The sequence below is a fragment of the Magallana gigas genome, chromosome 2, assembly GCF_963853765.1.
Source record: "Magallana gigas chromosome 2, xbMagGiga1.1, whole genome shotgun sequence".
Taxonomy (NCBI): Eukaryota; Metazoa; Mollusca; class Bivalvia; order Ostreida; family Ostreidae; genus Magallana; species Magallana gigas.
Window position 1 is genome coordinate 51,334,670 of NC_088854.1, and position 16,122 is coordinate 51,350,791.

A 16,122-nucleotide genomic window follows, 5' to 3' on the forward strand; every position below is an offset into this window, starting at 1 on the left:
CATGCCATATCATGGGATATATTTTTGTACCAATTGGACGTCAACTTCCTGGTAAATGATGACTTTGCTTATTTTTTAACCGAAATTTTCAAACAAATTTTCGTCAGAGAATTCTCAGCAACTATTTATCACAGATGCTTGAAATGTTTACACAATATTTGTATAGGCATGCCATATCGTGGGATATATTTTTGTACCAATCAGACGTCAATTTCCTGTTAAATCACGACTTTGTTTATTTTTAGCAAAAATTTTCAAACAAATTTTTGTCAAAGAATTCTCAGCAACTGTTTATCGCAGATGCTTGAAATTTTTACACAGTATTTGTATAGGCATGCCATATTATGGGATATATTTTTGTACCAATCGGACGTCAACTTCCTGTTTAATGAGTACTTTGTTTATTTTTAGCAAAAATTTTCAAACAAATTTCCGTCAAAGATTTCTCAGCAACTATTTATCGCAGATGCTTGAAATTTTAATACACTATTTGTTTAGGCATGCCATATTGTGGGATATATTTTTGTACCAATCGGATGCCCGCTTTCTGTTAAATGTCGACTTTGCTTATTTTGCATATTCACATCAGAGCAGGGATATCACCAGTGAGCATTGGCTCACAGATATCTTGTTTCCCTAGTGAAAATGAAAGACTCTTTCATATACCGGTATTTAACTAAATATTGTATAATATTGAAAATGTCTGATGTTTGCAGAAGCACCATATTTTAAAACAAGAGGCCAATCGGCCTTAACGGTCACCTGAGTAGCATATATCCCTTACACAAACTTGTCATGGAGTCTCATATATGCATCTAATTAATTAGGTTTCATACTGGAGTAGAAAAATTATAAATTTGTAATGACGACCACATTTCAAAAAGAACTGTGAAACCTATAATTTTTGTGAAAAACTAAAAGATCTAGTCTACAAAATCATGAATTCAGTTTTCCTTTCAGGTGTGTGGGAGTAAAGAAGATAATTTTTGAACGTTATAGGCATTAACATCTATGCATCCATTTTGGCCCTGCCCTAGAGTCAAAACCCATCCTTGAGGGGACATGAAAATTCAAATTTCAGTAGAGGACTTCCTGGTAAACATAATTATTAGTCAGTTTTTTTATACAGATGTGTGAGAATAGAGAAGAAGATTTTTAAACATTATAAGCATTAACACTATATTGCCATATTGCCCCCCCCCCTCATGTCCCGAACCCCTGACCCAGGGTCCATGAATTTCACAATTTAGGTAAAGGAGATTGTGGACATCATAACCATGTATTCAGTTTTTTGCCCACATGTGTGGGAGTAGAGAGGAAGATTTTTTAAGATTTAAAACATTTTTACTATATGGCCATATTGGCCCCACCCTAGAGCCTGAACACCTAACAAAGGGGTCATGAATTTCACAATTTTGGTAGAGGCCCTCATGGACATCATAACCTATATTCAGTTTTTTGCTCACATGTGTGGGAGTGAAGAAGATTTTTTAAGATTTAAAACATTTTTTCTATATGGCCATATTGGCTCCACCCTAGAGCCTTGACACCTTACAAAGGGGTCATGAATTTCACAATTTTGGTAGAGGCCCTCATGGAAATCATAACAATGCATTTAGTTTTTAACAAATATATATGGGACTAGAGAAGAAGATTTTCTAAGATTCAATACATTTTTACTATTTGGCCATATTGGCCCCACCCTAGAGCCTTGACACCTTACAAAGGGGTCATGAATTTCACAATTTAGGTAGAAGGCTTCATGGACATCATAATCATGCATTTAGTTTTTAAAAAATATATATGATAGTAGAGAAGAAGATTTTCTAAGATTTAATACATTTTTACTATATGGCCATATTGGCCCCACCCTAGAGCCTGAACCCCTGACCCAGGGGTCATGAATTTCACAATTTAGGTAGAGGTTTTCATGGACATCATAATCATGCATTTTGTTTTTAAAAAATATATATGGTGGTAGAGAAGAAGATTTTCTAAGATTTAATACATTTTTACTATTTGGCCATATTGGCCCCACCCTAGAGCCAGAACCCCTGACCCAGGGGCCATAAATTTCACAATTTTGGTAGAGGGCTTCGTGGACATCATAACCATGCAACCAGTTTTTTCCTCACATGCGTGGGAGTAGAGAAGAAGATTTTTGAAAATTTGGCTTTTTTTGCATATTTGGCCCCGCCCATGGCACCCCAGGGGTGGTAGAGCCATGAATTTCACAATTTAGATGCTTCACACCAAAAGTGATAACGATTGGCCTGGTAGTTTTCAAGAAGAAGTTAAAAATGTAAAATTGTTAACGCACGACGACAGACGAAGACCAACTGCAAAAGGTCACCTGAGTGACTCAGGTGACCTAAAAATTGTATATTAAGTGTACTTAACTGTCCTCTATCAGAAACAAATGGGAGATGATAAATGGCATTTAGATTCAATCAACCTACACGTTTGGTTTTTACCTGTAATGTATTAGCACAAACAAATGTCGGACAGTAAATGGCAAATGATATTAGAAAGTACATGCAATTAAATAAGCCCACTCATTTTGACCTAAACTTTTTGTGAAAATCTTATATATTTCATTAAAATTTTTCAAAAAATAAGTATCTTTGTATCCGATATAACCCAGAAAGATTTTATGAGTGTACCACTGAGGGGACAATCTGATTAAAATCAGATCCTCGATGCTCCGTTCATATGATATTTCATTGCAACATTTCTATGAACTGAGGATCTGATTTTAATCAGATTGACTGAGGAGAATGTTTTTGATGTTCTTTATTGATTTGTTTTTTATTATACCCCCGCTCCGAAGGAGAGGGGGTATACTGTTTTACCTTTGTGTGTCTGTCTGTCCGTCCGTCCATAACAAAAATTTCTGTCGCATTTATCTCAGCAACTATTTATCGCAGATGCTTGAAATTTTTACACAGTGTTTGTCAAGGCATGCCATATCGTGGAATATATTTTTGTACCAATAGGACGTCAACTTCCTGTTAAATGACAACTTTGCTTATTTTTTAACCAATATTTTTAAACAAATTTTAGTCAAAGATTTCTCAGCAGCTATTTATCGCAGATGCTTGAAATTTTAGCACACTATTTTTTTTGGCATGCCATATCATGGGATATATTTCTGTACAATCAGACGTCAACTACCTGTTTAATGACGACTTCGTTTATTTTTAGCCAAAATTTTCAAACAAATTTTTGACAAAGAATTCTCAGCAACTGTTTATCGCAGATGCTTGAAATTTTTACACAGTATTTGTATAAGCATGCTATATCGTGGGATGTATTTTTGTACCAATGGGATGTCAACTTCCTTTTTAATGAGTACTTTTTTAATTTTTAGCCAAAATTTTCAACAAATTTCCGTCAAAGATTTCTCAGCAACTATTTATCGCAGATGCTTGAAATTTTAACACACTATTTGTTTTGGCATGCCTTATCGTGGGATATATTTTTGTATCAATCGGACGTCAACTTCCTGTTAAATAATGACTGTTTATTTTTAGCCAAAATTTTCAAACAAATTTTCGTCAAAGATCTCTCAGCAGCTATTTATCGCAGATGCTTGAAATTTTAACACACTATTTGTTTAGGCATGCCTTACTGTGGGATATATTTCTGTACCAAACGGATGCCAGCTTTCTGTTAAATGTCGACTTTGCTTATTTTGCATATTCACATCAGAGCGGGGGTATCACTAGTGAGCATTGGCTCACAGATATCTTGTTTCCCTAGTGAAAATGGAAGACTCTTTCATAAATTTAACTAAATATTGTATAATATTGAAAATGTCTGATGTTTGCAAAAGCGCCATATTTTTAAAAAATTGTATATTAAGTGTACTTAACTGTCCTCTATCAGAAACATATGGGAGATGATAAATGGCAATTAGATTCAATCAACCTACACATGTTTGGTTTTTACCTGTAATGTATTAGCACAAACAAATGTCGGACAGTAAATGGCAAATGATATTAGAAAGTACATGCAATTAAATAAGCCCACTCATTTTGACCTAAACTTTTTGTGAAAATCTTATATATTTCATTAAAATTTTTCAAAAAATAAGTACATTTGTATCCAATATAACCCAGAAAGATTTTATGAGTGTACCACTGAGGAGACAATCTGATTAAAATCAGATCCTCGATGCTCCGTTCATATGATATTTCATTCCAACATATCATATGAACTGTGGATCTGATTTTAATCAGATTGACTGAGGAGAATGTTTTTGATGTTCTTTATTTATTTGTTTGGTATTAAATATTTTTTACACATTCTATTTACCGGAATACAAAAAACTTGTTCTTTCCCACTTCAATTAAACATACAAAAATAATAAAGAATAAGTCTAAAATATTTCTGGCTGTTGGTGGTTAACCAAGCAAATCTCAGAGTGAAAAAAACAAGAAATGTTTGCAAAATTACCAGTACGTCCTGTTATACAATATTTTTAATCAATCCTCATATTTTGCTTCAGTGTACCGATATTTTTATAAATCTGTGGGATAAGCAATCTTGAAAACGTGTCCTTAGGAGCAAAACCTGGGTGCAAAACTTTGGAGAATATATGACTATATACATTATTATAACATCAATGCAACTTAACAAATTCACCTCATACAAAGGAATAATCTTCGTCATTTAAAAAAAAAAAAATCAATTCTTTTTGTGTTATTTAAATTGAAGATAACATTTAAAATATATCCTCTGGTACATTTGATGCCAAGCAAATAAAAAAATAAGAATTTATTTATTTACCATTTATTTATCTGCATCTACATGTACATGATTTATTTATTGCAATGTTGATACAGTATGTTTTCTACGTACATGTATATAAAACCACGTACAGGTACATTGCTGTAACAGTTTCATAGTAAATGTACAGGTCACAAGGTGTATACAAGAAAATTCATAAATCAATGCATTAAAGTTTACAGAATTATATGCTGTATATTAATCTTCAATATCTTGTAAATTTTGTATATCAATATTTAATGTCTTTATAAAATCTATATGAGAAATCTGATTTGCAAGTCTCCCTCTTTCCCAAATTCTAAAAAATCCCCAAGTCTTGTCATTGCACAGTGCCTGGTCATGAAATCTTATCACTGATTTCTGTACCAGTAAACAAACGACAAAAAAATGCCAAGAAAATTAAATCAGGAGTCTGCTTCAGAGTGCTTGTCTTTGTGAGTCACAATGCCTTTCTGTATCAGATCTGGAATTTCCACCGCAAGCCACGGACCAAGCTGAAAAAAAAAGTGATAATTATCATGTTTGTTACATGGTGCTCTGACAGCAATCAAAAAACAAACAAACTATGAAACGCAAACTGTTTAAACTAATGTATATATATACACAATACATGTACGAATCAAAACAATTTTACTTTCAAATTTGTATTCCTATCTGCAAAAGGAATTAATTTAAACCTTATTTGGTTATAAAAAATCAAAGAACACATCCTTTCACGTACACTCAGCATGTACATTACATAATGTACATATAATAATATACATGTACACCAACCTACAGTACACCCAACACCTCCGCAAAAAAAAAAATAAATACATGTAAATGGGAAACATTCTTATGCATTTCTTATAACACTGCCTGAGATCTCGGTACTAATAAAATCCCAATTTTTCCCCATTCATGGACTAGTACTATGCACAAACTACTAATACATGTACTACAAATTATGGTTGGAAGGAAGTTAGAAATATATCAAAAGTTAAAACAAATACAAAACCAAAAATAACAAGCAATGACGATAAAGGGGTGGGGGTAGAGGTGGACAATATATGGAAGTGAAATATGGGACAGTATGAAGAGAATTAATTGAAGATTTTTTTGCCTACTGAAGATTGAACTCACCCCCAGTGCCATTGCATGAGCTATTCCAAATTTAGGAACATTTCTTGCCCACAGCGGCTTGAAGTGGTCAGTAAGACAAATTTTTCCTCCTCTGTAATAAAACAATGTTCATGAATTAACTCAATCATTCTCTAAAAGTATCTCTAAAATTAAAAGGATTCATCTCGTCTTTGTGTAAATAAACCTTATTTAACCTTACCTGTACATTTTAGCTGTTTTTCCATCAAGTTCTGGAAGAGCAATTTCAATAGCTGTGGTGGGATAAGTTATAGGAATCTAAAAAAAAAACCAAACAAATAAACAAAAACACACACAAATACAATTATGATAATATAAGGTAATATAACTACTGTCCAGTTGTTGAATATCAAATCATACTCTCAATGATTTAATTCAAAACAATCTTGGTCTTTCATTTTTCATGAACATATATCCCAAAACCTCAACAAATTCACATGTGATAATTCATTCAATGGCATTAAAAATTAAAAAATAATTAAAGATTTGGCTTTTTATTAAAAAAATCTTGTTTTCCCTTTGATATAAACTTTTCCACAATCTTGTAAAATCTACAATTTCAGTAAACACATTGGATGCTCTTATCGATATAATAAAGACACTATCAAAACAATATTTCATAAATTGCATTTAAACAATTTTGAAATGCATTTCAAAATTGTTGTAAAGGCAAGATTATTTTTAAACCTTTTTATTTTGTTTGTTTGAATTCAAGACTTAGAGAGAGTTCATGAAATAGCACAATAAAGAAATGAGATATGCTGTTAGACAACATGCCAAACTTGTTGGTTACTTTAACTGTAACTGTTCTTTGCATATTTTGCAATTAAGGTGTTTTATTCTTCCCGGACTCTTCTGTTCTACACTGAACATAGAGATAGATGATAACTTTTATGCAAAATATTTTTGTTTTTTAACTTTATTTCAAATTACAAAGTTTTTGTGAAACACTGATTATGACATACGTGAGCTATATATCGTATGTAGGACAAAAAAGAGCTTAACATTTATATTATAATCCCTATTATTGCATCTAACCACACAATAGGCTACAAAAAAGACTTTCATTTGACATTTAATATAATTTTTAATTATTGAAAGAAAATGGGTTGCTACAAAACAATAAGATAAATAAATTGTTAAAAATGGATGCAAAATATATTTTTTCATGTATTTAACATGTGCTATAGAAATATATTTCTTGAAATCCAAACCATCATCAACCAAATAATGACTCAAAATTAGTACATTATGGTAATTTCCCAAAACATTTTGGTCTTTTGAGAGTTATTGCTACAACACACAAATGAACAGAGAAACAGTGATACTTACATCGAACTCGACATCAAACTCGTATTTGAGGAGCTCGTGGACGTACCAGCACTTCCCGAACCAGCGAGTCCCCTCTGTGTTAGATTCTAGGCGAAACCAGTCATTGTCAGATTCTTTATTGTTCTGAACATACTAAAATAAGAAACCAATCAAATCTGAAGAAAAGCTTTGTCACACAGGTTTTTGGCTTTATAGATTAAACATAGGTAATCGCAGATTACAAAGCTCACCGAGACAAGGCATCACCTTTATCATATGAAAATCATAGTTAATTATCTTGGATATTCATGGATACTGAAGTGTAATTGTATATCATATGTTAAAACATAGGTAATCACAGATTACAAAGCTCACCGAGACGAGACATCACCCTTATGAGACTTCACCGTATGAGACCACCTTTATCATATTAAATGAAAATCATACTTTATGATCTTGGATATTCATGGATTCTGTTTTGACACAATATCGTATATCATCTGTTAAAAAATTGTATGATAATCATGTTCATATGTTAATCAATACAATAATATATAATTAAATATTGCATCCTATCATATTTACAACATATATCATATAATACAATAAAATACCATAATAAACAATGATGAGATATGATATTGAAACGTATGATATGACATTGTCTTGTGTTATACGTTATTGTATTTGATCAAATAATACAATATCATAATATATAAAACAATATAGTATTATATTACAATATCATATTACATAATACATCAATAACATTGAAACATATGATATTATATTGTATAATATAGTATGATATTGTATGACACTGTATCATTTTTGATACATAACAGAGGCGGATCCAGCAATTTTGAAAAGGGGGGGTTCCAATTGATGAAAATCAATACGTGCAAAATACATTATTTGTCAATAAACAAGGCCTTTTGAACGTTTTCCGTGCGTAAATTTAATGAACATTTATCTCATCAATATCTATTTCACATTTATTTTAATATCAGAGTGCGCTGCATTATTGAGCGTTTTGGTTTGGGTAAGGAAGATTTGCATAATTTCCAGCCTTAAAAAAATCCAAGTCTCCAGCAATGAGAACGTGCGTCTATGCTAGAAACACTAAGAAACCAAAAATAATTCAGACTTATTACGACAAGCTATTATAAAAGTGAATTTTTGGTAAAAAAAATTTAGGTCTTTGATGTTTAAATTCTGAACTATTTATTGACTTTGATTTCTATCGGTTGCCTTCTTAAATAAAGGTCTGAATGATAGGATATGACAAAAAATGGGGATAGTTTTTCTGCTGAATAGATGGAACATGTCAAATACAATTTTACAAGCAATAGTCGTCCCAGGGTACATGATGTGACCTCTGTATAATGGGTGCGCCACATCACCCGGCACTAGTACAGATGCGATCTTATTCAGGAAAGTTTTGAAAAGTTGTGCATTTTTATAATGGTTTATATATAAACACCTTACACGGTATTTTGTAACATAATTTCCGATTCTTGGAAACAAAACAAAAAAGGGCTTTCTTTTGTGTTTCATGTGGGTATGAAGGTACGCTAGTATTCCAGAAAAATAGCATAACTTGCATAAAATTAGCTATAATCGATTTTTTAAAGAAATAGAGTAGAAAATGCATTGTAGTTGTTATTATAAATCTGTGTTTTTAGCGACACTGCTTAGTTAATTTTTTTTAAAAATTTTCCACATGTTTACTCACAGATGTGTGCACCAGATGCTGATGGGGAGTACCTTTTTCGAAAAAAAAAAAAACGTTAGGGTTTTTCATATAAGAAACACATGTACACGTACATGTAAATTACGGTGCGTTGTAAAAAATTCTTTAAATCAGCAATTGTAAAAGCATTTATTTGAAATAAATACAGTATTTATATTATAAATTGGGACAATTGCCTTTAAATAGGCATTAAAAGTTTTCAAAAAAAATTATATGTCCCAGAGAAAGGGGGGGTTCCGACCCCCGGAACCCCCCCTCTGGATCCGCCAATGCATAATATGATATTGTATCATATGATACAATATAATTTGATACAACATTGTGTCATATCAAATGATACAATATTATGTGATAAAGTAAAATATTATATAATACAATATTATATTATACAAATGTGATATAATTCTATATTACAGAAACTAATATCATATAATTGTATTATACAATATTGTATGAAACAATATCATAGAATATACAATATTGTATCATAGGATACAATATTATATTTTGCAATATCTTATGTAATAGTATCATGTGATAAAATAATAAATTGATAATACAATGCAATATTATACAATATTGTATCATAATATACAATACTATACATAACGATATCATTATACAATATCATAACATAAAATATCAAAAAAAATTGATACAATATCATATCGTATCATATAACTTTTTATAATATTACATATGATATTATATTGTATCATATTAAACAATATTGTTTCATACTATACAATACTATATCATAGGAATCATGTTATATCATTTATCAACAAACACATCTATCTTACGAGCAGGTTTGAGTGAGGTAGGAAATTTCTTTAGCATCCTTGATAATGGAGATCAGGCTCTGCATCTGAAGCAACCTCTGCATTTCATTTATAATATAGTTAAATCAACTTTGCAAGCTATCATCTATAAAACATGTGACCTGTTCCAAAATACTAAACCTCATCCAACATCCGAAACATATGGCTCAGATTCAACATCCATGCCTGTCAGGTGCATCTGTATCATAAGACACACCATCCATTCAAGTTTGGTGAAGTTAGGACCTGTAATAACTAAGATATACTTTTTAGCATCCTTGATAATGGAGATCAAGCTCTGCATCTGAAGCTTCCTCTGTGATTCATTCATATTACAGTTTAATCAACTATGCAAGTTTGAAATAGTACTATTATCTATTAAACATGTGACCTGTTCCAAAAAACTTAACCATATCCAGCATCTGAAGCCTATGGCTCAGACTCAGCATTCAAGCCTGTCAGGTGCAACAGTATCATAAGACGCACCATCCATGGAAGTCTGGTGAAGTTAGGACAAGTAATAACTAAGATATAATCATCAGAGGGCACCTGTTTCAAAAACTTTAACTAGCTCTAAAAACCTTAACCTCCTCCAGCATCCGCAACCTATGGCTCAGATTCAGCATTCAAGCCTGTCTGGTGCATCAGTATCATAAGACGCACCATCCATGGAAGTCTGGTGAAGTTAGGACAAGTAGTAACTAAGATATAATCATCAGAGGGCACCTGCAACAAAAACTTTAACCAGCTCTAAAAACCTTAACCTCCTTCAGCATCTGTAACCTATAGCTCAGATTCAGCACCCAAGCCTGTCTGGTGCATCAGTATCATAAGACACACCATCCATGCAAGTTTGGTGAAGTAGGGACCTGCAGTAACTTAGATATTGCTATCAAAGGGCACCTGCAACAAAAACTTTAACCTGCTCCAAAAACCTTAACCTCCTCCAGCATCCGAAACCTATAGCTCAGATTCAGCACTCAAGCCTGTCTGGTGCATCAGTATCATAAGACACACCATCCATGCAAGTTTGGTGAAGTAGGGACCTGCAGTAACTTAGATATTGCTATCAAAGGGCACCTGCAACAAAAACTTTAACCTGGTCCAACAACCTTAACCTCCTCCAGCATCTGAAATTTAGGACTCAGATTCAGCATCCAAGTCTTTCAAGTCCATAAGTAGGTCCAGATGCATCATCCATGCAAGTTTGGTGAAGATAGGACAAGTAATAGCTTAGATACAGGACCTGCAACAAAAACTTTAACCAGGTCCGGACGCCGACGCCGAGGGTATAGCATAAGCTCCCCCTGACTTCGTCTCGGTGAGCTAAAAATTGTTTGATAATCATGTTGATTTCATACAATATTGTAAGATACAATGTTTAACATTTCTCTAATATAAAATAGGATACTGCATTCTAAGATACTATACAATATTGTGTCATGTGATATATGATATCATATAATACAATAAAATACTGTTATATATAATGAAACAATATGATATTGTAACATATGATATGACAATGTAGCAAGATATCATATTGTATCATTTATTATGAAACTGTATTGCATCATGTTATACATTATTGTATTTGATCATATAAAACATAATTATAACATATTATATCATATTACGTAATACAGCACATATGATGTAATATTATTAATACAATATCATATATAAGAATATCATATGATACAATATCATATTATAAAATACAAAACATTTGATACAATATCATATCGTATCATATAGATTTTTACAATATAATACAATAGCGTATCATATCATTCAACACTATATCATAGGAATCATATCATTTAACTACAAACACATGCCGATGACAGGAGAATAGCATAAGCTCCACCAACTTTGTCTAGGTAAGCTAAAAACTAAGGCAATCATCATCATATACAACTAGATATATGTAACATGTAATGAGTGAGTCATTTTTCAATGTGTAACAAAAACATAATTTGTTTGTATTTGAACACTACATTACAGGTTTTTGTTCTTACTTTTAAAAGAAACATGAACAACGTTCTTTGTCTTAATCGAACTTTTAAATTTTTATGCAAAGATCATTATTTCGTATACAGATATTTTGTATATGATTATCAGAAATCTAAATTAAAAATTTTTATATTCATTTGACTTGATTTTTTTCAGGATTTCCAGTTCCCTTTACTCAATGTTAAAGGAGTTGAAGGTGAATGTTGCATCAGAATGCCTGCTTTCTGTTATGTTGTTTATTAGAAATATAGAATGAAATAACGGTAGCACTTAAAATACTTTGTTTCATTTAATGATCAGGTAAACAACAATAGCCCTAATCATAATACCAGCAATAAATTTGGAAAAAAAACCCCAAAACTGAGTGAATATTGATGATACTGTTGAAAGAGTTATAGCTTTTTAAAGGACTAAATATGGTATATAGGCCTAAAATGGCCCCCTAAAATGAATATCATCATTTTACTGTAATTCTTTGTTTTATTTGTACAGATATATATGTAATGTTTTTACTTAACGTTCATTTTGATTCAAGTGCACACAATTTAAAAATATGGCATTGTAAAGACAACCTTTTCCCGCCACTTTTTGCTTTTTTAGCATAAAACAGCTTGAACAAACAAAATATTTTAATCAGAGATATATCTAGCCAAGACTAATAAGCGGCAAATTTTTTTTCCCTGTTCAAGCATATGCGCTCTATATTTCCCATTCGTAAAAAGATGAGAAAAATGTCAATTTTTCTCTGATTTTGATTGAATTATAGAAATAGCGTCACTTCTGACTTCATATACAAATATGTGAAAAAATATATTTTATATCAATTCTTCTAAAAAATAACATAACATTTTATTGTACCCGAAACACTAAAAAAAAATGGCGAATCATGGGGGCCAAATTTAACTCATATCATATATAGTTCTTTGATGTTCAGTAATTAATTTTGAAAATGGTCATCATGGATCCAAATCGAGGACCCCTTATAATCATAACTTTGAGTCCCAGACCGAAAACAATGAGTCCATATTTTATTCCATAAAGAACATGAGTATCAAAATACTTATTTAAACTCCAATTCTAAATGACCATACTATAAGACGGCTATGTGCCATCACTAGGATCCTTCCTAGTTTTTTTCTCTGTTTCTTTATCGCCGTATCATTTATTTCATGCTATGGATCAGTATTTAGATGGCTATTTGCCATCACTAGGATCCTTCCTAGTTTTTTTCTCTGTTTCTTTATCGCCGTATCATTTATTTCATGCTATGGATCAGTATTTCTTTCAGCATTAACTTTTTTGTTGTTGTTATTCAGAACATTTCGTGCATCAAGTTAGTTGGTTTAAAAAGGAACAATTGATGATCTGTAATTTCTTAGTGAGAAAAATGTGTAAAATTTGTGCATATTTTTATTTTTACTCGGGACACTAGTCAAAATGAATCTGATCACTTGATGTTCAAAATAATGACATTAATGGATATAATTAAGCAATATGTGGTGAAAAACAAATTTTTGATAAACATTAAGTGTCATTTCTGTAAATTTTAGTGACATTCCAGTACCCAGAGAGATTCTACATACAAAATAGTCCATACACATACGTGGTCACAATATATTTGTATGCACATAAACTCCCATATGTTAAGTAAAAAACGGATATTGTTTAGCAGTTTGAGCATAACATGGGAGTAGAACCACCTAAGGGTAGGCTGTGAACCAATTGTTAATTCATAAGAGTCGTGATTAGCTTCTGGGCTGTAAACATATGGTTGGTTGGTTTACCCACTGACTGTCAGTGATAAATCAAATATACCTTAATTAGACTCTGGTATTCCTCTTTAAGTCTTGTTACCCATAACTCTCCGTCTCTTGGTCCGGCTTTCGTTTTTAACAGCGGAATTTGTGCAAGAGTTCGTTTCGTGGCTTCGTCTACCATGATTACATCTAGGTACAAATATGTAATGACTTCAAAAATGTAAAATGCTACACAAAAAGCGCTTTGGTCATTAAGAATATCTCTGAATAATATCCAAAGAAGTAACGGTTCAGACCCGGAATTAACAACCGATTGACATTTTAGCTCACCTGTTTAAAATCGCATGTTTTCTTTTTATTCGTTTGTTTACAAGAATACACGCATAACACGATGGACATATAGACCCCTTCACGATAACTGCGGTACTGCTATCTTGCAGGGCAAAATGATATACTTTGCCGAAATTTCAGTAGGTAGATAATTAAATGACGTAAATGAAACAATTGACGTTACGTCATATTTCACCAAACTATGTCATTTTGCCCTGCAAAAGCAGGGGCGTAGCTTCCATTGTGGCAATGAGGCAACTGCCTCACTAGAATTTTTCTGACCATCAATGGGATTTTCCCTCCCACATAGTAGAAATTCTTTCTTTTGTAAATTTAAGAATTAAACAAATCTATTAAATAAAGATTTTGATAATTTACTTTCATTTCAATGTGATCAGGATCAAAATTTAACAGATCAGGCTCTTGATCCAATAAAATCTTAGAGTTTTTTTTTTTGGGGGGGGGCGGGGGCGGGGGTATGGATCAAAAGAAACTCTGGTCAAGAGAAAAAAAAACCCAAAGCTTACATCATTTATAAAGAAAAGTAAGAAGGACAGTCCAGAATCGGCATCAGGTACTTTACAGAAACACATATAAATCTCTCAATTATTTTATTAATGTTTAATTACTCAAATTCAAAATACATTTTAGCAGTTAGTGCCCAACACTGTTTCAGATTTTAAAAAATCATAATAACACCATTTCTCTTAGTTTAGTAATTTATCACCCCAATATTTTCTCACCAGGAGATGAACATGTAACACCAGAAAATAGATATTACATAACCCAAGCATAATGATTATATAGAGAGAGGAAAAACGCAAAACAGATTCATTGGATCTTGTGAATTTCGTTAAAAAAGTGTTAGATGACAGTGAAAAATACCAAATACTTTCAAACAAATGGAGCCCTATCTCACATTTTTTAATCATAAAGAATTCAAATATTGAGTACACCACAATCTTGTTCTCAATTTTTGAATTTCTTATGATTCAAAAATTTGTATACGACATTACTGTGAATAGATGCTGGTCTGAAAAGAAAAAATAACAAAACTTCGTTCCGGACAATGGTTTTTTTTTTAACATTCTAAAACTCCCAAATTCATTTTTCGTAGGGGGCTTTGCCCCCTGAACCTACCAATAGGGCTCGATCTGGCCTGGACCCGCTGGGGGCCTCAGGCCGCCCCAGACCCACTGCCGCAATAATTTTGCCTCACTAGAATATTATCTCAAGCTACGCCCCTGAAAAGAGCAGTACCGCAGTTACCGTGAAGGGGTTAATTGATGTGTAATTTGTGAATAACAGATAAATGCAATTAAACAGGAAACACAATTCTATTTTATTATTCTTTTCTATCAGAAAATAACCAAAATTATGTTATAAAGTCTCCTATTGTTACAGAGCAGACATAAAAAATATAGGGAAATAGAACAATGTTCAGTCAAATATCTGTTATTAATAGTGGTTTCATATCGTATTTTATTCATTAACTGTTTGTATTATTTCAAGTCAGAAACTTGATCTATAGCTCACACATGCAGGCACATGATGTAAAACCAAAATCTTTTTAAGTTGGATTTCTACAACATTTAAAAATTATAATAGGCCTAATATGGTGTAAAATTTCTGAATGTGAAAAGAACCGTTTTAATGTAACATGTGCATGTGAGCTTTGTAGTTACCCAGGTATATTAAGACCAGGAACAGCATGAACTCCAGGCTTCCTTTTAGTTAATACGTGCTAACCTAGCTTCCATATAAGGAAAAAATATTGATTGAAATAGTACCAATATCATGAATAAATGGTAAAACAAGTAAGAAATATGTGTTCAGAGATAGTGTTACCAGATATATATGGTCAATTAGTTAACCCTTTGTCGTGACCTGATGTATATACTTTCCTAACATTTATTATAATAATTGTTAATCTTCATTTTGTACGCTTATGTCAATTTTTTTCTCTCCTCTTTTCTCTGCAATTGCTGATTTGTGTGCATAAACAGATAAATTATATAATTGTAATCTAAAATTATCTCAGTTCTGAGGAAAAGTACTAGTATGAATGAATGAATTAAACAAAGAAATAGGTTTAGGGATAGTGTAATTTGGCCCCAATTTTGATCAGTAAATTAACATACACAAGAGAACTTTGGTAAAAGAACAGGAGCGTATAAGGCATTGTAAATCCCCCACTCGGACC

General features: G+C 32.1%; 1 protein-coding gene across 1 annotated transcript; it reads right to left on the reverse strand.

Annotated features, from left to right (window-relative positions):
* Positions 1-4,789: 4,789 nt before the first annotated feature.
* Positions 4,790-13,808, reverse strand: LOC105328711 (ubiquitin-fold modifier-conjugating enzyme 1). Its single transcript, XM_011429704.4, has 5 exons — positions 13,648-13,808; positions 7,264-7,395; positions 6,113-6,189; positions 5,914-6,004; positions 4,790-5,285 (listed from the first exon to the last, which is right to left on the reverse strand). Exons 1-5 carry the CDS (start codon positions 13,768-13,770, stop codon positions 5,196-5,198), a joined length of 513 nt encoding a protein of 170 aa, XP_011428006.1. The 5' UTR covers positions 13,771-13,808; the 3' UTR covers positions 4,790-5,195.
* Positions 13,809-16,122: the final 2,314 nt, after the last annotated feature.